Raw genomic sequence first — 26,548 nt, 5'->3', positions numbered from 1 at the left:
TAGCTTGAGAATTCTCCAAATGGTTTCTCCCCTTCATCAGAAATCAAAGGTTGAACACTGCTTTGTCAGAGCTATGCTGTTCTTGAAAGTGGGGAGGAGAAAATCCCACTAAAAAGAGCCAGGAGTCTAACTTTTTAAGCAAAGGGAAAATGCATTCTTTTGTTTGACTAGCATTTTCATCTATCTGTGAGTTCACAGATATTTATCAGTTTACCTTTGTTCCTGAAAGTTAGAAAGAATGCTAATAGTTGTTGGGAAGTAATCATTAGAATCTAATCTGTTAGAAAAGATGATGCTGACTTTCACAATACAATGCATTGTTGGAAGTCATGAGTCACACTGTGTTGAAACCTCCAGTGTGTATTATTATTCCAACATTCACAGTCACCTTTCCGAAATGTTTGGAATAGTCTATACCTAGATGAGAGTTAGTCTGATTGCTATTAGGTAGCAGCGATGTGTTAGAAAGTGAAATGATGCTCAAAAAGCTATTCTGCTAGGAATTACAAACATGTTGAGTAATGAGTATGCAAAGGCACATAGTGACATGCTTTCTCAACTAAAGATTAGTACAATGTAAATAACTAACAGTCCACCAACTTACACACTTTTTGCTCTAATGAATTCAACGGAATCAAAATAAGTTAAATTGAACATTTGGTCAACTATTATGGATCCCAAATGTAAACTATTTATAATAAAAGGCTTTTGTGATGTAAAGATCTTATATGGTATCCTCTAAAATCACTATTTGAACAAGCTTAAACTATAATCTAATTGGCACACATGATTTTTTTTTCAAAGAAAAATAATGTATATATTTGCAATAAAAATGAGCTGACTGCTATTTTGCCCAACATAGCAACTTTGGTTGGGGATTGAAAAATGTCCATATCAAGTAGCTGAATGTGGTAAAATAACATGAGCTTCAGGTTAATTCATTTGGTCTCTGGAAAATAGAAGAATTCCACACATGCAAGCTATGCATGGTGGACTGCTACTATCTGCCCATCAAAACCATACCTAAAAATGTTTAGCAAAAGCAGACCAAGGGAATAAAAGACCATAAAATTAAGGTCATGAGGGCCTGGGTCCTTTTCATTTTCCATTTAAAAAAATGAAACAACCTTGGAATGCCATGTCTCCTGATTTTATAAAACAGAAATGTGGATTTATTCAGGAACCATAGAGACAGACAGTTTTCTCTTTTTTAAATATCTCATCTTTTCACTAGCAAGTCTAAATGAGAATGTGATAAAAGTAGGGAAAGTTATTAATAGAGTTTAATGAATCATAGGACCCACTGTACTGACGCAGGACACAGTCATGGCAAATGCAAGTTATCTGTACATTGCGTTTCTCATCCCGAGGCTCACAGAACCTCAAAATCTGCACCTGCCTTGTATCTGCTCTTGCGATCATTCACACCACTTCTGTTACACTCAAGGCACAATACAATGCACATACAGAGCTCAATGAAAACAAAAGTAAAGTCTGTTGAGGAGCTGTAAACAGTGGAAGTGCAGAACTCACAGAGTGAACAGAATACAAATGTCTGTATTCTCAACCCCCAGCATGAGCAGAATGAGGAACCGGCTTACCTCTGATGTGCCAAGCGCATGTTCTCCAGCTAAAAGCAGCATACTCAATCCTCCCATTTGAGTAGGATCTAAGTCAAAAACAAATAAATCATCAATGTACAACCATTAAGTACATATAATCCAGAGTCAAAAAAGGAAACTCACAAAGAGTAGCGATCAAAATGCAACAGAACCACATATAACTTTTTATAGAAAACTTTTCAAAATTCATTATGCCTGGCATATATGTACTTAGTACACATACTTTTGTCAGCTTTTAAATAGCACTGTGGTCCCACCATTCCAACATAATACATTCTTCAATACCATAGCTGTTTATAACATGAATTATCTCCTTAATCTGGTGCTTCTTTCCTTACTGCCTGGAGGGTTTAGGTGGATTTTTTTTAAACAAAAGAATGCTATGCTTATCTTCTTAGAAGTTTGAAATTGTTATTCTCAAATTGTTATTTATGCCATGTAAAATAAGGGCTGATATAAAGAACCAGGCTGTAAGAGGAACTAGAAAACAGAGACAAATTTTACAAATGGGCCTGCAAAATCTAGTAGGCTTTGTTCAAACAATCTTTCTCTAAAACTTAAAATTAAAAATGATGTCTTTTTGACATATTAAATCTTAGGGGTACAGTCGGGCCCTTCCTTGAAATAGCTTTAAGATTTAAAATGAATCCTTTTTATATTACTGAAAGTCTTTGTTTTCATTCCTTCAATAATCAACAGAAACAGAAAGACAAAATAAAAACAGCAAATTGATATATCTCTGACCTGGGGTTATATCTAAATAAAGTAAGTATTACAGACAATTAGAAACCTATATCCTTTAAGATTGTCTTAAATATTGGAACTGCAATGAAATAACATGTGAAAATGCCTAACGCAGTGCCTATCATAGTACATGTAGGTCCTCAATCAATGAGTTTTTAGCCCTGGCCAGTGTGTCTTAAGTGGCAATTCCCGGTCAGGGCATGTACCCAGGTTGCAGGTTCAATACCTGGCTGGGGTGCATACAGGAGTCAACCAATCAGTGTTTCTCTCTCTTTCAAATCCTTCTCCCTTCCTCTCTCTCTAAAATCAACAGAAACACATTTAAAAAAGTAAATAAATAAATTAGATTTTAATTTTGGGAACCTCTCTACAATTAAAAAGGAACATTAGGCATACTGTTGCCTGAAGACATCAGGAGTTTTTCTTTTTCTTTGTGGAATTCTTGTTTAAATGCATGTCCTTGAGTATATCTTTGTATACAATCTGTCTCCAGAACTCATGAAGCAACTCTGACCACATTTTAAAAATTGAAATAAATAAATAAATAAATAAAAATCTGTGGTAGTTAAGAAAAAAAAAGGAAAAGATAATTAGAGGGGAAAATATGTCACCATATGATCAGGAGGTCAAGCTTAATGTAGAAAGGTGGCCACAGGAAGACACACACATAGAATACACAAGAGCATGCTGATTTGATGAAATAAGGCTTTTTACAGTTAAGAACTTTTGGGGCTGTTAAATAGATACTTAAATCTATTTTTAAAAAAATCAGGAGAGGGAAATGAGTTTAGCAAAATGGAAAAGTTTCATTTGGTTCTCTGGGCAGTTGAATAATTTTGCAGCTATCATTTTAGAGATCAGGAGGATTGGATGATGGCTTTCTAATAAAAATAAAATTGCGTTACTTCAAATGATAAAGTAAAATAGGAACACACATATGATGATTTTAAGTTATACACCAATGTGACTTTGCAAGAAGTTTGATGTAATGACACAAAAACATAGACAAAGAAATTACCAACATACCTTATATTAATTTATATAATGTTATTTACAAATGTCAAAATATATTTATATAAAGAATATGCTTTCCTTTCACCGAGAGGGCTTGTTCTAAGTTAAATTCTACACAGCTTTCCCTTCTTGGAAATCATACAACTGATTGCTTTGAGGTTATTCAAAATAGCAAAATGCTGTGTGCCAAGAACTACTGGGAAAACAAAACAAAAAACGAGATTCCATGTTGAGGAAAAGCTCAAACTGGCCCCCAAAAGCCTACAGCATCCCTGAGATTCAAATAGCTAAGAACCATGTTTTAATTAAAGGCAAATATATTTGCATTCATTGTATTGAAAAGGGAATAACTGGAAGTATGAGCCAATGTTGTACAGTATACACTAACTTAACAAGGGCTCTGATCCCAGATTTCCAACATCCATCACAAGCCTTACATGAGATAAATGCAGAAAAGGTGTTGCTTTTTTCTTTCCTATATTTTGCTTTAAAGAGCACAGTTCTTAAAAGCTGACATGTACATATCTTGGTTGAAAGTCTGGGTCCCACTTTTAACGTGTAGGTATGTAAAGTTAGATTAATAAACTGTCAGAAATGGTACTATAAACAGATACCATTCATTGCTTTCTGTAATTTACCTACTATTATGTTTGGTTTGTAAAGAGCCATTGTGTGCAAAAAAACAACAATAAAACAAAACAAAACAAACTACACAGACTGACCTAGATTTAAAATAGGAAGAAAAAGCAATGGAAGATAAATAATAATTGAAGGAATTCAGTTAGAAGCTCATTGTCCATATATTCTTTTTTGGTCCTGATAATGAAAGGTTTTATAAAACACTCCAATGGTGTGGGAAGTCCAGAATGCACACCAAGACTACTAGTAAGTGGTTTAAAACTAAAATAGTACAAAGTGACAGCTCAAATGAGGAAAGATCTCCGATTTGATTCTTCTGGGATACGTAGAAGTACCATTTTGGAAGCTCACTTAGAATTATACTACAGACAGCTACATAACAATCACCTGAAGACTTTGTTCTCCTAGAATGCCACCATTATATTAGAACTAGTGGCCTGGTGCATGAAATTCATGCACATTAAAAGGGAATTAATTAGAGGAAATATCTTAATATTGCTATTTGCCCTTTCTCTATAATAGAAGTGTCAGAAATGAAAGAAAATTAGTAAAATGTATATGAAAACCTTCCTCCTGTCAGAGTCTGGGGCACGCCTCAGGACCCAGAGTCAAGTCTCCATCCACCACCTGCACGCTCTTCGAAAATGCAGGAAACCCAGACCCAGCTGGCCCCACCCCGTCAAGCCCCTCTGGGCAGGGGCACAGTTTTGGGTGTGGGGGGGTGCAGTCTCAGGTCCCCCGTCAAGCCCCACCGGGCGGGGGGCACAGCCTCAGTTCCCCCAGCCTGGCGCTGGGGCAGGGGGCATGGACTGAGGTACCTAGGCTGGCACTGGGGTGGGGGGGGCGCAGCCTCAGGTCCCCTGTCAAGCCCTGCTGGTCAGGGGCATGGCCTGAGGTCCCCCAGCCCGGCACCAGTGCAAGGGATACAGCCTGAGGTCCCCCGTCAAGCTCCACAGGTGAAGGGCAAGTCCTGAGGCCTCGTCAAGCCCTGCCGGGCGGGGAGCGTGGCCTGAGGTCCCCCGTCCAGCCCCACCATGCAGGGGGCGCAGCCTGAGGTCCCCCAGCCCAGCGCTGGGGCAGGGGGCACGGCCTGAGGTCTCCCGGCCTGGCGCCAGGAATGAGGGCGTGGCCTGAGGTCCCCAGTCAAGCCCTGCCAGGTAAGGGGCGAGACCTGAGGTCCCTCACCCCGGCCAGGCACCAGGCAGCCTCAGGTCCCTGCTGTTCAGTCGTTACATGACAGCGTTCTGACCAATTTGAATATTACCCTATTATAAGTATAGATTAAATCACATTAGGCTTACTGGCCATAAAAAAAAAAAAAGTGTCATCACAATATTGTTCAATCTCATATCCAAGCTCTCTATATTACAAATGGTTAAGTGCTCTCAATTAGAAGAAAACTGCTTGTAATAAGGACATAGGAATCCTATAGCTCAACCTCAACTTCACTGCTTCCCCCTCTCAATTTCATCCTGGAAAATTCCGCTTTTGAGTACTACCATGGCAATTTCCAGGGAAGACAGAGCCGTTTAGTTTACAGAGTGAGTATAAATACTTTATTTCACGTTTATAAATGCTTTAGAATTCCTTACCACCCAAAGAGTATTAAAGGTACCATAACAAATGAGGCCATCTGGACTTTTAAATTTGCTTAGCTCATACAAGACTTGGGGCAGGAGAGGGGGTAGGATGGGAATTCCCTCTAAGAAACATCTGTCAGATCCATCTCAGATTTGTGACGAAGTTGTTCATATTCTTGCCCTAGATCAGTGGTTCTCAACCTTTCTAATGCCGCGACCCTTTAATACAGTTCCTCATGTTGTGGTGACCCCCAACCATAGCATTATTTTCCCACAGGTTGAGAACCACTGCTGTAGAGCCTAAGACCATCGGAAAACACAGATATTTACATTACGATTCATTAACAGTAGCAAAATTACAATTATGAAGTAGCAACGAAAATAATTTTATGGTTGGGGGTCACCACAACATGAGGAACTGTATTAAAGGGTCGTGGCATTAGAAAGGTTGAGAACAACTGCCCTAGAGGATCACATCCTCAGATGATCTACACAATTGTGGCTCTTTAAGTACCTATAATAACTAAGGTGCTTACTCAAATAGCTTACAGTGTATGTCTGTAAACTATTTGGTTACATTATAAAATTCCCTGAGCTCCTGACAATCTCCACGTTGGTGTCTGCTTTTTCATAATGACAATGTCAGGAATTCACACCTCCTTTAATTATACATATGCATTCTATGTATGCTCCAAAGCTTTAAGATATGCAATATTGCCACTATTTCCTACTGATCATATATTTTGCTTCTCTCTCTTTTTTATTCTCTCTCTCTCTCTCTGTATTATTTGGTAAAAGTACTGCCTAAATAAAGAACTGGTAGAATTAGTATTCAAACTCACCGGCCATTCCAAAGTTAAGCTGAGGTATTTCTTCAGTCTTAGCTTTCTTGGGGCTTGGCAAGTCTCTTGAAGAGTCAGATGGGAAGGCCCATAGCTTCTTTCGTGGATTGACAGTGGGTGTTGGGGACTTCACAGGCTTGTTTGTGGTAGGACACCATTTGTAGCCAGGATTTGCTTTCATAAATGCATCTTTATACTATAAATAAAGAATAAATAACAGGTTTTAATGAACACATAGATTGAAAATGTTCTAGCAGACTTCACGTCATTACCCTATATCAGTGGTCGGCAACCTGTGGCTCGCGAGCCACATGCGGCTCGCGAACCGCGGTTTGCCGCTCTGTTGACTATGAGTTTGCCGACAACTGCCCTATATGGATAATGATTGAAAAAACCCCCACCCACTTTCAGTAATTTCAATGGCTTTCCTTGTAGAAGGATGACAATTCAGAATATGAATTCATTTACTAAAAAGTTCATTTGTGGGATGAGGGTACAGAAGCAGCCAATTTTTTATCTTTTAACCCTCAATATTTTATTAGTATACAAAAAGCTGTCTGACCTTGGTGGAATGAGGGAGTTATTTGTCGTGGAAAGAGCCAAAGGCTTCAAAGACAGAAAAACCAGAGTTCAAACCTTAACATTTTCACTAGGGCTATGGTGGCCAAGGATGGAGACCCGAATTGGAGAATATAACACCTCTGGGCCTCAGCCTTTGTCTCCACAGATAGGAAATAACACCAAATGCCTAGGGTTACTGTAAACAGAGGTGCATAGCATGGTATCTGGTACACATTACAAAGTGTGAACAGGGCAGTGACCAGGTTCTGCTTGCTGTATACTTTGGTAGGTACCATAAAAATTAAACCTGTGCTTTGATGTAGGCAAAACTAACAGAGCAAAATAATCACCTATGGGATAAATGAACCAAGATTGAGAATAGAAGAAGGGGAACAAGGTAGGACAACATAATATATAACTTTCAGTCATTTGAAGATGCAAGGCCACAGAGAAGAAAGAGTACTGGGTGCAGAGTCTGGGGACCTGAGTTCAAAACCCATCTATACTCTCAACCAGCTGTGCATATTAAGCAAGTTGTTTAACCTTTCTCAGCCTCAATTCCTCCATCTGTAAAGTGTAATTGCACTTGCCAACATCCCAGGGCTTTATAATGAGCACATGTATTCAACTAACGTGAACATGCTGAGAGCTGTTGTGTGTGATGTTGCAATTAACCCATCACAAACTTTGTCTTTACTGGGAGGTTTCAGCCTTCACTGACAGTGTCCTTTCTCCTTTATCTTCCTGTGGCTTTCTCCTGTAGCTCTTTCTCCCACATCTGCCACTTCTTTCCCCTTTCCTGACTAAATTAAATAAAAACTATTTACTGTTATTTATTATATATACTAGAAGCCCAGTGCACAAACTTCGTGCACTCGGGGGCAGGGCATTCCTCAGCCTGGCCTGCATCCTCTCACTGTCTGGGAGCCCTCGGGGGATGTCTGCTATGGCTGCTGCACTCACAAACCGCACTCGCAAACCATGAGCCCAGCTTCTGGATGAGCAGCACTCGCCCTGACCACCAGGGGGCAGCTCCTGTGTTGGGCATCTGCCCCCTGGTGGTCAGTGCACGTCATTGTGACCGGTTGTTTAGCAGTTCGGTTGACTTGCCTTTTATTATATAAGATTGGCAAAAATTGTCATCTGATAAAATGGATTTTCCATGTGTTCTTCAACTATTATGTTATTACTGCTGGAGATATTCTATTGAATTAATGCAATTCTTTTAATCCCATAAGTTTGCCTTTTAAAATGGTCTCTTTGTGTGTAAAATGAACTATTAGTATAAGCTCCAAAGCTTTTTATTTAGCCCAATGGGAAATAAAGATTCCTTTACCCTTGGTATAAAGTATACGTAATCCAAACAACAAACTTTTCCCAGCACTTCACTTTAAATCATATAGAAAATTGTACTGTATCTAGTCAATGGTTTAGAATTATTTAGAACAAGAGGCCCAATGCACTAAGATTCATGCAAGAATGGGCCTTACTTTCCCTGGCTGCCAGCCCCGCCTTTGCTCTGACCAGAGCCCCATTTTTGCTGCAGCCCAGGCTGCCTTTTTGCCTTCCCACGCTGCCCAGAGGCCAGGAGCAGCTGGGGTAGTACGGAATGCCTGCGTCGTCGCCTGCGTATGCAAAAATTAACATGCCATATTTGTTGGTTTAATTTGCATACTCACTCCTGATTGGCTGGTGGGTGTCACAAAGGTATAGTCAATTAGCATGCTACTCTTTTATTAGTGTAGATTATCTTAATTCAAATTTTCCTTTTTTTTTTTTAACTAAAAGCTGTTATATCTGCCTACTGATATATAGGAACTTATAGGAGGAAGGTAAGCATGAAAAACTGTAAGATACAGTTATATTTTTCTTACAAAAATAATTAAAATGGGACACAAAACTGGAAGAAACTAGAATTTACCACGACACAGCAGAATGTATTTGGAGATACCAAATGTGATAGAAGAAATACCACATTCTACATGTGCACAGGGGCATTTACATATAAAGTTGGGCAGACAAAGAGCCTGACCTACTGTCCAGAGGTGGAAAGTGACAAATGGCAGGGAGAGGTGGAAATGGAAGTAGCAGACACATGCATCACTATTGTGTTCCAGGGGAAGACACACAGGCTAGGTTTGTCAGATGCACAGTCATTTGGACGAAGGTCACCACTCTATAAAGTGACAAAGGACTTTCAAACAAATGAATTAACATATTTGTCAAGAGAAATTTTAATAGATTTGGCAGTTTTATAAGAAGAAAGTTCCAGTTATGAAAGTTCCAGTTACTACAGTAAATCTTGACAACTTTGGAATTTGTGATCTTTCAAAGGGATATAGATAAAAGTTAACTTTTGCACTGTTTGAATAATTCATGACATAAACTATTTTGTGAGAAGAAAGTTTAAATTGTTTAAGGAAATTTTACTAAACCTCAGTGAACACATTTAAAAACAAAACAAGCATTTTACAATTCAAATGTGTTAACATGAATTTACCTATTTTACACTTTCAGAAATGTAGATAATATTACTCACCCAGATCCATATTCACTTTCCAAAAAATAACAAAATTAGATTAAAAAGAAATTCTGACATTTTGATTATTTATAAGTGCAGACTTACTAAACTGACTTTTCTCCTAACTACCCAAATTAGGGAGTAAAATTATTCTTTACCAAATTTTTATATATGAAAATTGCCACGGTAATCCTTACAGCCAATTTAGGTAATAGAATCAATAGTTAAGTCTTACATTCTGTTTTTCCTTTATGACTTTTCCATAATAGACCAACCAAGCAATTCCATAGCCACTTAAGTCGGTTTTTGAAGTATGTGACATTTATTGGAGTGGTTTTATCATGAAAGTTTTGCAGGTTAATGTATAACTTAAAATATTTTTGTTCTATTGAAACCATAAACTTAATTCAATGTTCTATCACATCAAACATTCTAATTTTCTTTCTAGTAAAGATAATTAAGCAACAAGAATTCAGATCAGATAATGCTATTGAGTCTTATTATCTAATAAATGATAATTTTTTAAATTTTTGTGAGGGCAAGGTTCTAGAACTAAGGAAGTAGAGATTAGTGTCATTTTTTAAGATTTCCTTTCCTCTTTCACCCGTGTATAATGTGATTTCTGCCTGCCACAGAGAAGTATAGCTGTCTCAAAATGTATTATGTTAGAAGTTCAGTTAACCCCCTGCAGTTATAAAATAAAAAAGTGTTATATCTCTTTTTTAAATATCAGATAATTTCCTGTGCAATCTCTCCTCCAATATTCTGGTAGATTTCATTTTATGGCGATATTTCACATATTTGCACCAGAATCAGCTATCTTTTTTTGTACAGACATTCCCAGGGTCCCTTATTACTTACTGGACTTCACCAGGGTTGCCATTCTCTTTCACTCTGTTCAGATCTAGACTGTATTAATAACTAGAAATGCTACTGGACTTTTAGGTAGCACTCCAACCCCCATTAAGAACAAACTGTTGGAGAATAGTTAATAAATTTAAAATCAAATTTCCCATCTTATCAATGATCTGGGAAATTAATGTTGAGACCCAATTTTTAAAAGATTAACATAAGGTGCCTGGCCAGTGTGGCTTAGTGGCTGAGCACTGACCCATGAACCAAGAGGTCACTGGTTCAATCCCCGGTCAGGGCACATGCCCAGGTTGTGGGCTCAATACCGGGTGGGGGTGTGTGTGTGCAGTAGGCAGCCAATGGATGTTTCTCTCTCATCCATGTTTCTATCTCTCTATTTCTCTCCCTTTCTCTTGAAAATCAATAAAAAATATTTTAAAAAGATTAATATAAAGTCTTGTCTTTGGTATATAGCAATGCCATTGTCATATATGAAGTAGGCAAAATGCTGTCATAAAATGGATGCATTTACTACCATTAGTGCAAAACAGTGATTTAGTATTATTGCTAATGAAATGTGGTGGTGGTTGGGATAAGAGAGAAAGGAGCCAGCATTTACTAAGCACCTTGCAAGTCAGGAGCTATGCCTGTAAAGCAGAATCACTTTAGGTTATCTAATGAGTTGAAAATTTGTGGGGGGGAATGGAAACCATGAAGTGACTTTTTACTTTACTAGGGGATTTTTGAAAATTATATTTAGTAAATTACTTTTGAGGTAGTACCAGTAGCCTAACATGGATGCTCTTAGAGGACAACTGAGATTTCTCTCCTACCCTCAGGAAGGATCCAGATGAGTGGAGCCGATCTCTTCGGCCCTTTGAATCCTGTGATGATGGATTTTTGCCTGCATGGTTAACCAGCATGCTAAGTAATATTTTCACTCAGCTATTTGCTTCAGACTAATACACTCTTTTTTCATTTCTTTCTTACTCAGCCTTCTCTGTAATTCATTTCCTTAATAACCTCATCACCACAAATGATTAAGCCTTTCTGCTGTCTCTTACGGTTGAATCAGAGCAAATGATTGATGAGGTGCCTAGTTTCGGGGACAGATAGACATCCTCACACCCTGAGGCTCTTTCTGCCTCTGACCACACTTGTTCATATACTGCTTGCATGGACCTGTGTCTCTTAGCATGAATTTACAGCTTTTCCATCTAAGCATTAAATTCCTCAAGACAAGGGGTGTGCTATTTTCTCTATCCCCCACATTTTTAAGCCCTTTGCTCAATATGTACGTGATTGGACTAATGAATACTATCTTGTACTGATCCTTTACACTGAATTTAAGATTCTGGAAGATTAATATTGTGATAGAGATAGTGTATTGACCTTCATAGTGATTTCTCTTTACTGTTTTCCATAAAAGCCCTCATACTCCAGGCCTTTTGCTTGTCCTTATTCAACCCATAGGTAGCTTCCCCTTTTACCGTTCCTTTGAAAAACCATTTGTTCACGCCTGAACCAGGGAAACGCCTATGGACCATGTGTAAAAAGAAATAATACAGGGTAGGGCAAAAGTAGGCTCACAGTTGTAAGTACAGGAAACACAGTTTATTCTTATTATTCTATTATTTTCCACATGAACACATGTAAGCCTACTTTTGCCTCACCCTGTATGTTTGTGTGGCTAATGACTGCAAACAATATGAAGGCAGAGACTCTGATTCATGCTCTTTTTTATCCCCAGTGTCTAGTCCAGCCTTGGGCAAACTACGGCCCGCGGGCCAAATCCGGCTGTTCTATCCGGTTCTCTTGCTCTCCCCTCTGCTCCTTTACTTTGAATTTATATTAGTTCACACAAACACTCCATCCATGCTTTTGTTCCGGCCCTCCCGTCCAGTTTAAGAACCCATTGTGGCCTTCGAGTCAAGAAGTTAGCCCAACACTGGTCTAGTCGATACTCACAAAATACTGAGATAGAGGTGGGTAGGTGGAATGTGGAATGTGGAATATGAAAGAGAAAGAGAAAGAGAAATGATTATGGTCAGTGACTGTGCCTGCTTTATGTTGTCTTCAGCACAGCTCTACATCAGAAGTTCATTTAAGCTGGCCTTTATTATTACCAGTGCTTTAAAAATAATTGGTGCTGGTAATAATTCCTTCATGAGGACAATAGTATTATCATTTTCATTACATGTATTGATTTTTACCAAAACATATTACTAAATGATTCATAGCAGAGGATGCAATATCTTCCTGGGAAAGAATTTACTAGCAGGTCAACCTTGGAGGGGAGGAAGGGGACACCTAAGAAATAGAAGAAATCTGAGTGTTAGTGACGGCATCTTTCTTAACTGGAACTTTCTTATAAAACTAGCAAAATTCTTGCATGATGTTTCAGAATTAGGTCCCTCAGTCATCCAAATATTAACATCTGAAACCAACATCAAAATGAGTTTTAAGGGATTCAGTTTAAATTCTCAATTTATCACTCACTATGAGGTCTATCACTATTTATGGGGTTATTATAAAGTCCTTATACTTTTGTTTTATTGGAATATTTAAAATATAGTGTTTACTAACAATTAGCATAAATCAAGTCATTAGTTCACCTAAATGAACATCTATTTTCTTGGGGGCTATTAATCACATAGGACAGTACCTGCCAAGTTGGGCAAATGATACATTTAGTTTTGTTGATTCTTCTTTCAAAGACAAATTTTGCATTTCTGTAGCCCTTCATTGTGTTTACAGTTCCTAATGAAAAAAGTGAAAACTAGGTAGAGAGGTATCAAATACAAACAAACAAAAGTTTGCTTGTCAGGAATAACAATAAAACTAACATTTACACAGCATTTTAAACTTTATAGAATGTTTACACCTACATCACCTTTTTTGTATCTCATCTTGACCCTGGGAGGGCAGGCATCTTTACTGCCATTTTCCAGATGTGGAAACTCAGAAAGGTCTGAGAAGGGAGAGGGCCAAGTATGAAAACCACAGCTATGCTATTACTAACTTGCTTCCTTAGACAAGTCACTTAATTTTTCTGGGCCTCAGTGTCTTGGAAAATAATATTTATATCATGGGACTAATTTGAAGAGTAAATGAGTTAAATGTTTATAAAAGAAACCTGGACAAAACAGAGCAATATTCAGAAATTGATTATTACCATTTCAAAGACATATGCTGGAATATTTTTTAAAATAGAGTAAGAAAGCACTGATATCTGAAACACAAAAATTGGGAAAGTCTCAAACAAGGAATATTGTGAAACACAGAGCTGACACTTTTGGTTTTATTTTCCACAATGCCCCGGGGGTGGGGTGGGAAAGGGGGCTCTAATTAAGCCACATTCAGAAAACCCATAGATAGTAAGCCATTTCATTAGAGGTAGCCAAGAGAAGTGAAAGGAGAGAAATGTCAATACTGTGGAGGGTAGATCCAAAAGAAAGACCCAGGGGAAAGCAAAGAAGGAATTCAAAAGAACAAAATAGTCTCATTTGATACACAGACAGAAATGTGAATAAAATGCAATTGTTCACAAAGGTCTCACCAAATTACAGATTATAAAATAATTCTTGTTTGTAAATAATGAGTTGAAATTTTCAAATAATTCAAGAGGCAATTTGAATACTTTAATTAAGAAAGTATGTAAACAAAATTTTAAATAAAATTTCCAGGATAATTATATAAAGTAAAAAGTCTTTAAAGGAGCAACAATGTGTAACATCAGCTTCTCAAGGATGCTGGATAAATGAGGTGCTCCTCTCACTGCAGTAGCATGCAAGGTGCCACAGCAAGTATGTAATACAAGTTTTGTTAAACACAATACATGACAGTTAACAAAAATTTGCCAGAGTTACAATACATGAGAAAATGAAAATATATCTTTTTTGGAGAAGAATCCATTTCTGATGAAACCAAAATAAGGGAATGAATGGCCTTTATAAAAAGTACCCCAGGTGCAAATAAATAACCCAAAACAGGTTAATCTTATCTTGAAATATGGAGGAAGAACTAATCACTAAAAATTCCATGGAGCTTTATGGTAATGGCAATGTTTGCTAGAGTATTGATAACAGATACCAACATTCACAAAAGGCTATTATAATTTACGTTCAAATTACATTTTATTACATTTAATGTCATAGCTGTTTTATTGGCATACACCTAAGCCTCCAAACTTTTCAGCCTGGTCTCCTAATTTTTCCTTAACATCATCATTTCTCGTCACTCTCCTACACATATGCTAGGCTTAGGGTAAAACAAAACAAATTTTCTTATTTTTGAACTTGTTCTTACTCTCCCACATCTGCTCTTATCCTTACCTGCCCAGGCCAGCTTTTATCAAGTTCATAAAGCCTTTTCTGAAATATCCCACCCCAGCACAGGTAGAGTCTTCCCCTAAGTCCCATGACACATTTTATTGTTACAATTTTTGTCATACTTATTCAAATCTACTTATCTCACTGGCATCTAAAGCAAGCTGCCGCGATACAGTAAAAGGGCACTAAAATCAAATAGGCAGGAGTATCCTAGCTTCAAAAATGTATAAATGGTCAAGATACTAACTCCAAAGAGCCTGAGATCCCTGCTCTGAAGAATGGGGACAGGAGAACCAAGATGGAGGGGCAGGTGAATATGGTACTCATTGCCTCCCACAATCACATCAAAATTAAAGTTAAAATACAGAACAACCATCATTCAGAACCACCTGAAAGCTAGCTGAATGAAAGTCCTACAACTAGAGAAGAAGAAAGCACATTGAGACTGGTAGGAGGAGCAGAGGCATAGAATGGGCTGGTCTGAGACCCACGTGTGGCATTTGTTTCAATCGCGAGGAATATCTTGGCTGCAGAGGCCTCCCATGAGAAGTAAGGGATCCCAGCTCCACACCAGACCCCCAGCCCACAGTTCCAGAGCTGGGAAGAGAAGTCCCCATAACTTCAGACAATAAAAACCAGGGGGATTATGGCTGAGTGACACTGAATCTGCTGGAGAACCAAGCAGTTACTATTAAAGGGCTGGTACATGAACATGCACAGACTTCCTCCCTCTGGGCTCCAGCACTGAGGTAATGGCACAGGGAGACCCAGAGACAAAAGGGGAAGAACTGGATTATCTGGCATCACAGCAAGGGTCTTAGTTTGAATTTCAAAAAGGACCAGTAAGAAATTAAGCATATACTAACTGAAGTAAAGAATAATTTATAAGGATTCAAAAAAATCAAGGATTTGGAATATGAGGAAGCAAAAAACACCCAATCAAAAGAGCAAAAAAAAAAAAAGAAGAATCCAAAAATAATAAGACAGTGTAAGGAGCATCTGGGACAACTTAAAGTATACCAACATTTGCATTATGGGTATGCCAGAAGGAAAAGAGAGCAAGCAATATATTGAAAACCTATTGGAAGAAATAATGAGAGAAAACTTCCCCTACCTGGTGAAAGAAATAGACTTACAAGTCTACAAAGCATAGATAGTCCCAAAAATAGGAACCCAAAGAAGACCACACTGAGACGCATCATAATTAAAATGCCAAAGGTTAGAAACAAAAGAATATCTTAAAAGCAGCAAGAGAAATGCAGTTAGTACAAAGAAGAAAAAAAATATGAATAAAATGGCGCAATAAATACCTATCAATAATTGAATCTAAAAATCAAAATAGAGTGGGGGTAGCATCTGGGGAGCAGACGGAGGCGGTGACCGCGACGTAAGAGACGGGAACCGGGCACCGAGAGGTGGGAGCTTGCAGAAAGGCAACCGCCTAGGAAGACCTACATGAGGTGCAGGAGTGGCTGGGCCTCCCTTCTCCACCGCAACGAGCACCAAGACTGATGGCAATGGTGATGGCGACTGTTACTGGGACAGCCCCAATTAAACTGCGCTCAGAGCAAACTTCATTTGTGGCAGCAAAAATGGCGGCGGAATAGACAGACGTGTCCCAAGCCTTGTCCCGGATCAGATAGAAAGAACAGCTGAGGGTCGCACGGGGAGTGTTTGTTGGTGAATTGAGGGACAGCTAGATTCCAGGAGACGGTGTGGGACTGCTGGACAGGGCTACCCTGACCTGGCAGTCCCCATTGCTGCTGGGTTCCCTCCCGGAGCGACCAGCTCGGACGTAGAGACCGCACCATCTTGAAGGGGAAAGTGGATGTTATCGGAAGCCTGATAATCTACAACTATGGCACCCACTGAACAGCTGCGAACCCCACAGCACCGGTCCCCAGTTGGCATGAACACGCTGATTCATAGGAGCTCTACACTCCACCATGGAAAAGAGAGAGAGAACTACATAACCTGACACCTGGAGAAGAGAGATCATGGGGAGGCAAAGAAACAGCCCACAAATGAAAGAAAAGCAGGCATGACCAGAAAAGGAAGTAAACGAAATGGAGGCAAGCAACCTGTCAGAGAAAGAATTCAGAGAAATGGTCATAAGTTGGCTGAAAAGAATGGAAGACAAATTAGACAATATGTGTAAGAACCAAGAGGAAATGAAGAAGAACCAAGAAGAAATGAAAAATGACATTGCTGCTGTAAGGAACTCAACAGAAAGTATCAAGAGTAGACTAGAAGAAGCAGAGGACCGCATCAGTGAGCTAGAAGATAAGGTAGGAAAAAATACCCAAGTAGAGCAGCTTCTAGAAAAAAAAATTTAAAAAGCAGGAGGAGAGCCTAAGGCAGCTGTGGGCAAACTACGGTCCGCGGGCCGGATCCAGCTGTTCTATCCGGTTCTCTTGCTCTCCCCTCCGCTCCTTTACTTTGAATTTATATTAGTTCACACAAACACTCCATCCATGCTTTTGTTCCAGCCCTCTGGTCCAGTTTAAGAAGCCATTGTGGCCCTCAAGTGAAAAAGTTTGCCCACCCCTGGCCTAAGGGAACTTTGGGACAACACGCGACAAAACAACATCCACATAATAGGGGTTTCAGAAGGAGAGGAAAATGAGCAAGAAATAGAAAACCTGTTTGAAGAAATAATGACAGAAAACTTCCCTGATATAGGGAAGATAAAACCCACACAAATCCAAGAAGCTCACAGAGTCCCAAGCAAAATGAACCCAAAAGACCGACGCCAAGATACATTATAATTAAATTGGCAAACACCAACAACAAAGTAAGAATCTTAAAAGCAGCCAGAGAGAGACAGAAAGTTACCTACAAAGGAACCCTCATCAGACTAGTGACTGATTTCTCAACAGAAACTCAGCAGGCCAGAAGGGAATGGAATGAAATATACAAAGTCATGCAAAGGAAGGGTTTGAATCCAAGAATACTGTATCCAGCCAGGCTATCAATCAAAATTGAAGGTGAAATCAGGAGCTTCACAGACAAAAAAGGACTAAGGGAATTTATTACCATCAAACCAGCAATGCAAGAAATGCTAAAGGGTCTGCTGTAAAAAAAAGAAATAGCAAGCAAAGAAGAAACACAAGGGTAAAGAATAAAAATGGCGACAAATAGGCACCTATCAATAACTTTAAATATAAATGGATTAAATGCCCCAATCAAAAGACATAAGGTAATGGGTTGGATAAGAAAACACAACCCATATATCTGCTGTCTACAAGAAACCCACCTCAGAAAAAAAGACACACAGAGACTGAGGGTGAAGGGATGGAAAAAGGTTTTTCAGGCGAATGGAAATGAAAAAAAAGCTGGGGTAGCAATACTTATATCTGACAAATTAGATCTCAAAGTAAAGGACATAACAAGAGAAAAGGAAGGCCACTTCATAATACTAAAGGGAGCAATCCAACAAGAAGAAATAACTCTGGTAAACATATACGCACCCAATACAGGAGCACCCAGATACATAAAAAACTCCTGGAAGATATCAAGGGAGAGATTGACAGTAATACAATCATAGTAGGAGACTTTAATACCCCATTATAACCATTGGACAAATCCTCTAAACAAAAAATCAGCAAAGAAACATCAATCCTAAATGACTCACTAGACCAGATGAAATTAATAGACATCTTCAGAACATTTCACCCCAAAGCCACAGAATATACATTCTTCTCAAGTGCACATGGGTCATTTTCAAAGATAGACCATATGTTGGGTCATAGGCAAAGTCTCTTGAAATTCAAGAAGATAGAAATCACATCAAGCATCTTCTCAGATCACAGTGGCATAAAACTGGAAATCAACTACAATATAAACAATTCAAAAAAATCAAACACATGGAGACTAAACAGCATGCTATTAAACAATGACTGGGTTACCAGAGAGATCAAGGAAGAAATAAAAACATCATGGCAACAAATGACAATGAAAACACAACAATCCAAAATGTATGGGACACAGCGAAAGCCGTCTTGAGAGGGAAGTTCATAGCTCTACAAGCCTACTGCAAAAAACAAGAAACAATGGTAATAAATTACCTAACCCTACAACTCAAATAGTTAGAAAGAGAGCAACAAGAAAAGTACACTGTAAGCAGAAGGAAGGAAATAATAAAGATTAGTGCAGAGATAAACGACATAGAGACCAAAAAACCAATACAAAAGATCAACAAAACCAAGAGATGGTTCGTTCAAAGGATAAACAAGATTGATGAACCTCTAGCCAGGCTCACCAAGAAGCAAAGAGAGAGGACCCAAATAAACAAAATCAGAAATAAAAGATGAGAAATAACAACAGACCCCACCAAAATACAAAGAATTGTTAAAAAATACTATAAACAACTTTATTCCAACAAACTGGACAACCTGCAGGAAATGGACATATTCCTAGAAAAATATAACCTTCCAAAACTCAATCAGGAAGAATCTAAACATCTCAATAGGCCAATAGCTATGGAAAAAATTGAAGCAGTCATCAAAAAGCTTCCAGCAAACAAAAGCCCGGGACCAGACGGGACGGTTTCACAGGGCAGTTTTACCAAATATTCAAGGAAGAACTAAAACCTATCCTCCTCAGACTATTGCAAAAAATTCAAGAGGAAGGAATACTTCCAAGCTCCATCTATGAAGCCAGCATCACCCTAATACCAAAACCAGATAAAGACAACACAATGAAAGAGAGTTACAGGCGAATATCCCTCATTAACATAGATGCCAAAATCCTCAACAAAATTCTAGCAAATCGGATCCAGCACTACATCAGAAAGATCATACACCATGACCAAGTAGGATTTATCCCAGGAATGCAAAGATGGTACAATATCCACAAATCAACGTGATACATCACATAAACAAATTGAGAGATAAAAATCACATAGTCATATCAATTGATGCAGAAAAAGCATTTGACAAAATCCAACACCCTTTCTTGATAAAAACTCTCAACAAGCTGGGAATAGAAGGATAATACCTCAACATAATAAAAGCTATATATGATAAACCCACAGCTAACATCATACTCAATGTGCAAAAACTAAAACCATTTCCCCTAAGAACAGGAACAAGACAGGGATGCCCACTCTCACCACTCCTGTTAGACATAGTACTGGAAGTATTAGCCATTGCAATTAGACAAGAAGAAGAAATAAAGGGCATCCAAATTGGAAAAGAAGAAGTAAACCTGTCCTTATTTGCAGATGACATGATATTGTACATAAAAAACCCAAAAGACTCCATCAAAAAACTAATAGACTTAATAAATGAATTTGGCAATGTAGCAGGATACAAAAGTAATGCCAAGAAATCTATGGCATTTCTATACACCTATAGTGAACTTACAGAAAGGGATACTAAAAAAGCAATCCCATTTGCCATCGCACCAAAAAAATTAAGATATCTAGAAATAAACTTAACTAAGGAGGTAAAAGACCTATACGCGGAAAACTACACGACACTGAAAAAAAAAAAAGAGATAGAGGAAGACGTAGACAGATGGAAGAACATATCATAAAGAGATGGAAGAACATATCATGTTCATGGATTGGTAGAATGAACATCATTAAAATGTCCATACTACCCAAAGCAATCTATAGAGTCAATGCACTCTCCATTAAAATACCAACAGCATATTTCACAGACCTAGAAAGAACTCTCCAAAAATTCATCTGGAATAAAAAAAGACGTCGAATAGTCACAGCAATCCTGAGAAAGAAGAACAAAGTAGGTGGGATCTCTATACCAGATTTCAAGCTGTATTACAAGGCCACTGTTCTCAAAACAGCCTGGTACTGGCACAAGAAAAGACATATAGATCAATGGAATAGAATAGAGAATCCAGATATCGACCCAAACCACTATGCTCAATTAATATTTGACAAAGGAGGCCTGAAAATACAATGGAGTCAAGACAGTCTCTTCAATAAATGGTGTTGGTAAAATTGGACAGATACATGCAAAAAAATGAAACTAGTCCACCAACTTACACCATGCACAAAAATAAACTCAAAATGGACAAAGGACTTAAACATAAGACGGGAAACCATAAAAATACTAGAGGAATCCACAGGCAGAGAAATCTGAGACATATGCCGAAGCAATTTCTTCACAGCTACCACTCCTAGGGCAATGGAAGCTAAAGAGAAAATAAACAAATGGGACTACATCAAAATAAAAAGCTTTTGCACAGCAGAAGAAACCATCACCAAAACAACAAGAAAGCCCACTGTATGGGAGAACATATTTGCAAATGTTATTACTGATAAAGGTTTAATCTCCAACATCTATAGGCAACTTATACAACTTAATAAAAGGAAGATAAATGATCCAATACAAAAAATGGGCAACGGACCTAAATAGAATCTTTTTGAAAGAAGACAGAAGGAAGGCCAAGAGACACATGAAAACATGCTCAAAGTCACTAATTATCCGAGAGATGCAAATCAAAAAGTCAATGCGGTACCATCTCACACCTGTCAGAATGGCAATCATCAACAAATCAACAAATGACAAGTGCTGGCGAGGATGCAGAGAAAAAGGAACCCTTGTGCACTGCTGGTGGGAATGCAGCCTGGTGCAGCCACTGTGGAGAACAGTATGGAGTTTCCTTTAAAAACTAAAAATGGAGCTCCCATTTGACCCAGTAATCCCACTTCTAGGAATATATCCCAAGAAACTAGAAACACCAATCAGAAAGGATATATACATTCCTATGTTCATAGCAGCACAATTCACCATAGCTAAGATTTGGAAACAGCCTAAATGCCCATCAGCAGATGAGTGGATTAGAAAACTATGGTACATCTACACAATGGAATACTACACTGCAGTAAAAAAGAAGGAATTCTTACCATTTGCAGCAGCATGGATGGACCTGGAGAGCATTATGTTAAGTGAAATAAGCCATGCAATGAAAGAAAAATACCACATGATCTCATTTATGGAAAATAAAGAAACATTATAACCTGATGAATATAAAGATAGATACAGAGGCAGTAAAGCACCGAATAGACTGTCATATTACAGCGGGAAGGCTGGGGAGTGTTGGGGAGGGGTGGAAATAGATCAACCAAAGGACTTGTATGCATGCATATAAGCACACCAATGGATACAAGACACTGGGGGGGTGGAATGAGGGCATGCGACAGGGGGTAGGGGAGGTTGGGGGAAGGTCAATGGAGAAAAAAAGGAGATATATGTACTAATATATGTAATACTTTAAACAATAAAAAAATAATAAAAGATAATAAAAATAAAAATAAATGAACAAAGAATCAATGACCAAAATAAACTGATGAATTAAATAGAACCAGAGGCATGGAAACATGGAACAGACTGAGGAATCTCAGAGTGAAGTGGGGATGAGAGGCAGGAAGAGATTAACCAAAGAACTTATATGTACATAGGCATTACCTATGGACACAGACAATAGGGTGGTGAAGGCTTGGGGCAGGGTGGGAACTGGGTAGTGTGGGGCAATGTGGGGGAAAAGGGAGTAATCTGTAATATTCTCAACAATAGTAAAAATAAAAAAAATAAAAAAGAATCGGGACAATCACAACTGACTACATGCTTATGTAAAATGTTGATGAATCAATCAATCAACAAATGCATGCACTCAGCCTCATGTCTCTGATTCTACACAAAAGAAGGAAGAGTGAATTATAAAGGTCATTAAAAATTGCCTTGACTTCCAGGATTCTCCTTCGTCTTTGCACTGATCCCATTCAACCTAAAAGTCAAGATATGTGATTCTCTAAACTGACTGTGAATTAATTATAACTATTAGTTTAAGTGACTAATGGATGGTTCCAGCAATATCCTAGGCAATAAGAAAGACTTGTATTCCTATATTTGTAAGATTACATAAAGACATTAAAAGAAAAAGTAAAACTATTTCTGCATGTCCCAAACGGCAGTCACAGTCAGAAATCAGAACCTGTGAACAGCCACACTTGCACCATCATGCAAGGAAAGGGTCACAGAAAGTTCTAGCAGGTAAAAGATAAATTTCTCTAAAGTCATATTAATTATTACTCACTGCTGGTTTTAGAATATGTTTCTTTTAAAAACAAAAAGGAAACAATTAAGTATTTCTTACTCGATTGATAATGACAGCATTCACATTCACAGTCAACTATGCTGAAAGAATATGTCTTGTCCTAATAGGGAACACACTTTAAATTGGTGTTTAAAATTGAAAGATTACACATAGAAAGCAATTATAAAAATGATAGGCTGAGGGGGACCTTGAGGAACTGAGAACATATTTATCACTAGTAACCACCACAAGACCTGGTACCTTGAAGCAATAAGTTTTTGTTTATTAAACTGATATTCCAATTCAGGCTGCAATATTCACACAAAAAAGCAACATCACAATTACCTGCACTTTAATGTAATTTCAAAACCATTTAGTAAATAAATTGAAACAAATAAGTATCACTTATGAATAGTAACCAATCTTATAATGATTTTGGAAGTAGTTGAATTATCCACACTGTGCACTGGAAACAAGACAACATTTAATAAGAACATATATAAACTAGGTAAGAAGCAAGATAAAGAATCAGTTATGATATCTCTTGTAGTAGATTGCAGGGACCACCTTAACAATTTTATTACAGCACCACTATGGCAAATATTATAACCCTAATTAAGTAATTAGTAAGGGATTTCCTGTATAAAAATAATACCTCTTCTTTTTAAAAGTGGCTACCTGTTGAGTTGGTAAATTAGCAGTAGTTGGGATAAATAATATACTTGGTACAGGCTGCTTGTTATCCAAATACAGCAATCCAAAAACAAACTCAACTGTTTAATTATAGGAGGCTAATGAAGGTCCCTATAAGGTTTCAGATAATTGTTTATTTTACCATATAAGCATGAATGACTATGAAAAGATCTAAAGCTATTTAATGAGAAAGTTTTACTATGTATTATTAAGCTAGTGGGAATCTACTGAAACATTTAAAACCATGTAGGCTACTGGAATTGATTTTAAACTTTCTAGATGCTCTACATAGTTAAAATCCTGTTTCTAACAGTAGTCAATTCCTAAAGCCTATGTGAGCATTAATTACATAGCATATAGGCAGGCTAATCATTTACTCTGGATTCAAATTTCCCTGAACATTGCCTAAGAAATTTTTATGTTCCATGTTACCTTGTTAAACAACTCCATAAAACCATAGCAATTAAAATATTTTCCAAACACTGAGATGTCTAATTACGTGTCATTTGAAACACTGTATTTCGCCACCTACTGGTTCATCTTTTCACAGATTTAACCAAATACTTGGGGACAGGGTTTTCATGATTCATGAATCAAGATTGTTTGCAAGTGGCAACACTGAAGAAATAAAGTTAGAATTAGACTTTTCAGGTTTAATCACAATGATATTGCTTTCCTGTACAATGAACTGTTGTTAATTTCAGATAAATTTAGTAACAGACCAGTGTATAATTTTTGAAGAAGTTTAGTCACTGCTATCATTATAGAATTAATGTCCAACCTCTCTGAATAGCCTTCTTACACGGAAATGCTTCTCACAAACTACTGCCTACACATTGTTAACATGCATGCACACATCACTGTACATCCTATTCCACTGCCATTTATCATTTACTAGTTTTAAATATTCATGCTGCACTACCTACAAAACAGAAACAAATCAAAGCATATCTCTTGATAGCTCTATATACTACAAAATCAAAAAATGTTAGCGCTGGAGGGGATTCAAATTTTTGTCCAACATCCTCATCTATAAAGGCTAATATGCAAAGTGTTCCCTTGGGAGTTCGATTGGGAAAATGGGAGCCTGATCGCTCGCTATGACGTGTGCTGACCACCAGGGGGCAACACGGAACATGGTGGGTGAGCAGCAGCAGCAGGGCGCTGAGGGAGTGAGGGAAGGAGGAGGTGAGGAGGTGGGGAGGTAGGGAGGCAGGAACCTGATTGGCCCTGATTGCCGGCCAGGCCTAGGGACCCTACCTGTGCACAAATTTCGTGCATCAGGCCTCTAGTTCTAACATAAAAAGAAGAAAGCTGAGACCCAGAGATTTGACTTAGATACTGTCACAAAGTTATATAGCATCAGAACTTGATCAGCTCTTTCCCATGACACAACCAGAGTAAACTAAGATTGTTATCTTTACCACAGGCACTTTCTGATAGCAGAAGCTGAGTTCCCTGAAAAACTATTTTAAAAAACCCATTCCTTAATAAATCACCATTCATAAAAATCAATCCCCTCCATCAATCAGTAGAATACATACAATGAGAAAAAACCTCTTGGTAATAGATTGCTCTTGGCACTCCACTGGTGTTTGAAAGGTGAACTCAGAACTCAGAAATAGGAACAAACCTCTTAAGTTTTCTCTTAACACCTAATTCAGGATTCACCTTCCTGCTGCTAGGCCTTCATATTTGCTGACTGAGGAATATGGGATTGATTGCTCACAACCACACCTTAAAACCTTATTATTGGACCTACCTCCTTGGCCATGTCTGTGTATTTTTGCTTTTCCTTCGGATCAAGAACAGCCCACCAATCAGCCAGTATCTTGGTAGCACCTCGGTTATCAAGCCTGGGGTGTTTCTGACGTACAAGGGAGCGATGGCGTTTGCAAAATAAGAGAAATGCATTCATTGGTCTCCGGGCTCGCTGCTCTGGTGATTCATCATCTTCAGTCTCAGCAACATCTTGCTCTAGGCCATCAGCCCCAAGAAGTTGAACCTATTACCAAACAAACAAAAGCCAAATGTTTAACACATCCTGGATAATTTTGCTTTAACCATTAGTCTTGGTTTTCAAAGTGTATTTTTTTTAGCTACATTTAAACAACTTAAAAACAAATTATTAACCAGTTAGTGGTTGGTAAACAACGCCTGATGTATTCTTCTGCTTAGTTTCTACAGTAACCTGAGTATGTCTATTACAGCATATATTATATTGTGTTGTATTTGCTTACACAGCACCTAGCTCAATGTCTGGTGTAACATTAGTACTCATCTGTTGAATGAATAAAACTATTCTATGGTATATGGGTCTCAAGATTAACAAAAATATTCACATAAAGTACACAAATATTAAGAGTTGTCTTTCTCCTCTTTATAAAGTGCTTTCCTATGGCTGATAACATGAAAATGTTTAACATGAAAATAGATCATAAAAACCTAAATACAATACTCAATGTTTATGTGCACATCATAAGTAGAGCCTCCTACTGTGAAAATCAAAATAGACATGTAATATTATTTGAAAGAATAACTACATTGTACATTTTTAAGCTTATAAATATTTTCCTGTCTAGTGAAATACTATGGTGATAGGAATAAACTCAACCAGACCTAAACCTTCAAAATCAGTTCTGAATCCTCCCTTTTTCTAAGCATTTCATTTCATTCGAGGTCTTCAAGGACTCTGCAAAGCTCTGATCCTGTCCACTGCATCTGTGCAAGGAAGTAGGTTCTCACTGCTACTTTACTAACACCACTCCAGCCAATGGCCTGGCCTTCCTGCTTTTAACCTCTTATAAATACTTCCTGCATCTAGCAGAAGATTAAATTTATTTTTTTTAATATATTTTATTGATTTTTTACAGAGAGGAAGGGAGGAGAGGGATAGAGAGTTAGAAACATCGATGAGAGAGAAACATTGATTCAGTTGCCTCCTGCACACTTCCTACTGAGGATGTGCCCGCAACCAAGGTACATGCCCTTGACTGGAATCGAACCTGGGACCCTTCAGTCCACAGGCCGACGCTCTATCCACTGAGCCAAACTGGTCAGGGCTGAAGATTAAATTTCTTAAAGC

General features: G+C 38.1%; 1 protein-coding gene across 9 annotated transcripts in view; it reads right to left on the bottom strand.

The window, feature by feature from the left end:
• Nucleotides 1-26,548, bottom strand: part of BBX (BBX high mobility group box domain containing) — a 318,462-nt gene that overhangs the window by 73,458 nt on the left and 218,456 nt on the right. For all 9 annotated transcript variants that reach the window (XM_080656467.1, XM_080656468.1, XM_080656461.1 and 6 more), the window contains 3 exons: nt 25,226-25,468; nt 6,442-6,637; nt 1,602-1,669 (listed from right to left, as the gene is read on the bottom strand). In XM_080656467.1, coding sequence (XP_080512593.1) covers nt 1,602-1,669; nt 6,442-6,637; nt 25,226-25,468 — 507 coding nt within the window. The remainder of the gene's footprint in view (nt 1-1,601; nt 1,670-6,441; nt 6,638-25,225; nt 25,469-26,548) is intronic.

This window comes from Plecotus auritus, assembly GCF_963455305.1.
Source record: "Plecotus auritus genome assembly, chromosome: 2".
NCBI classification, from domain to species: domain Eukaryota; kingdom Metazoa; phylum Chordata; class Mammalia; order Chiroptera; family Vespertilionidae; genus Plecotus; species Plecotus auritus.
Note: the sequence above shows the minus strand (reverse complement) of the source record. Positions and strands in the feature narration are given on the sequence as shown.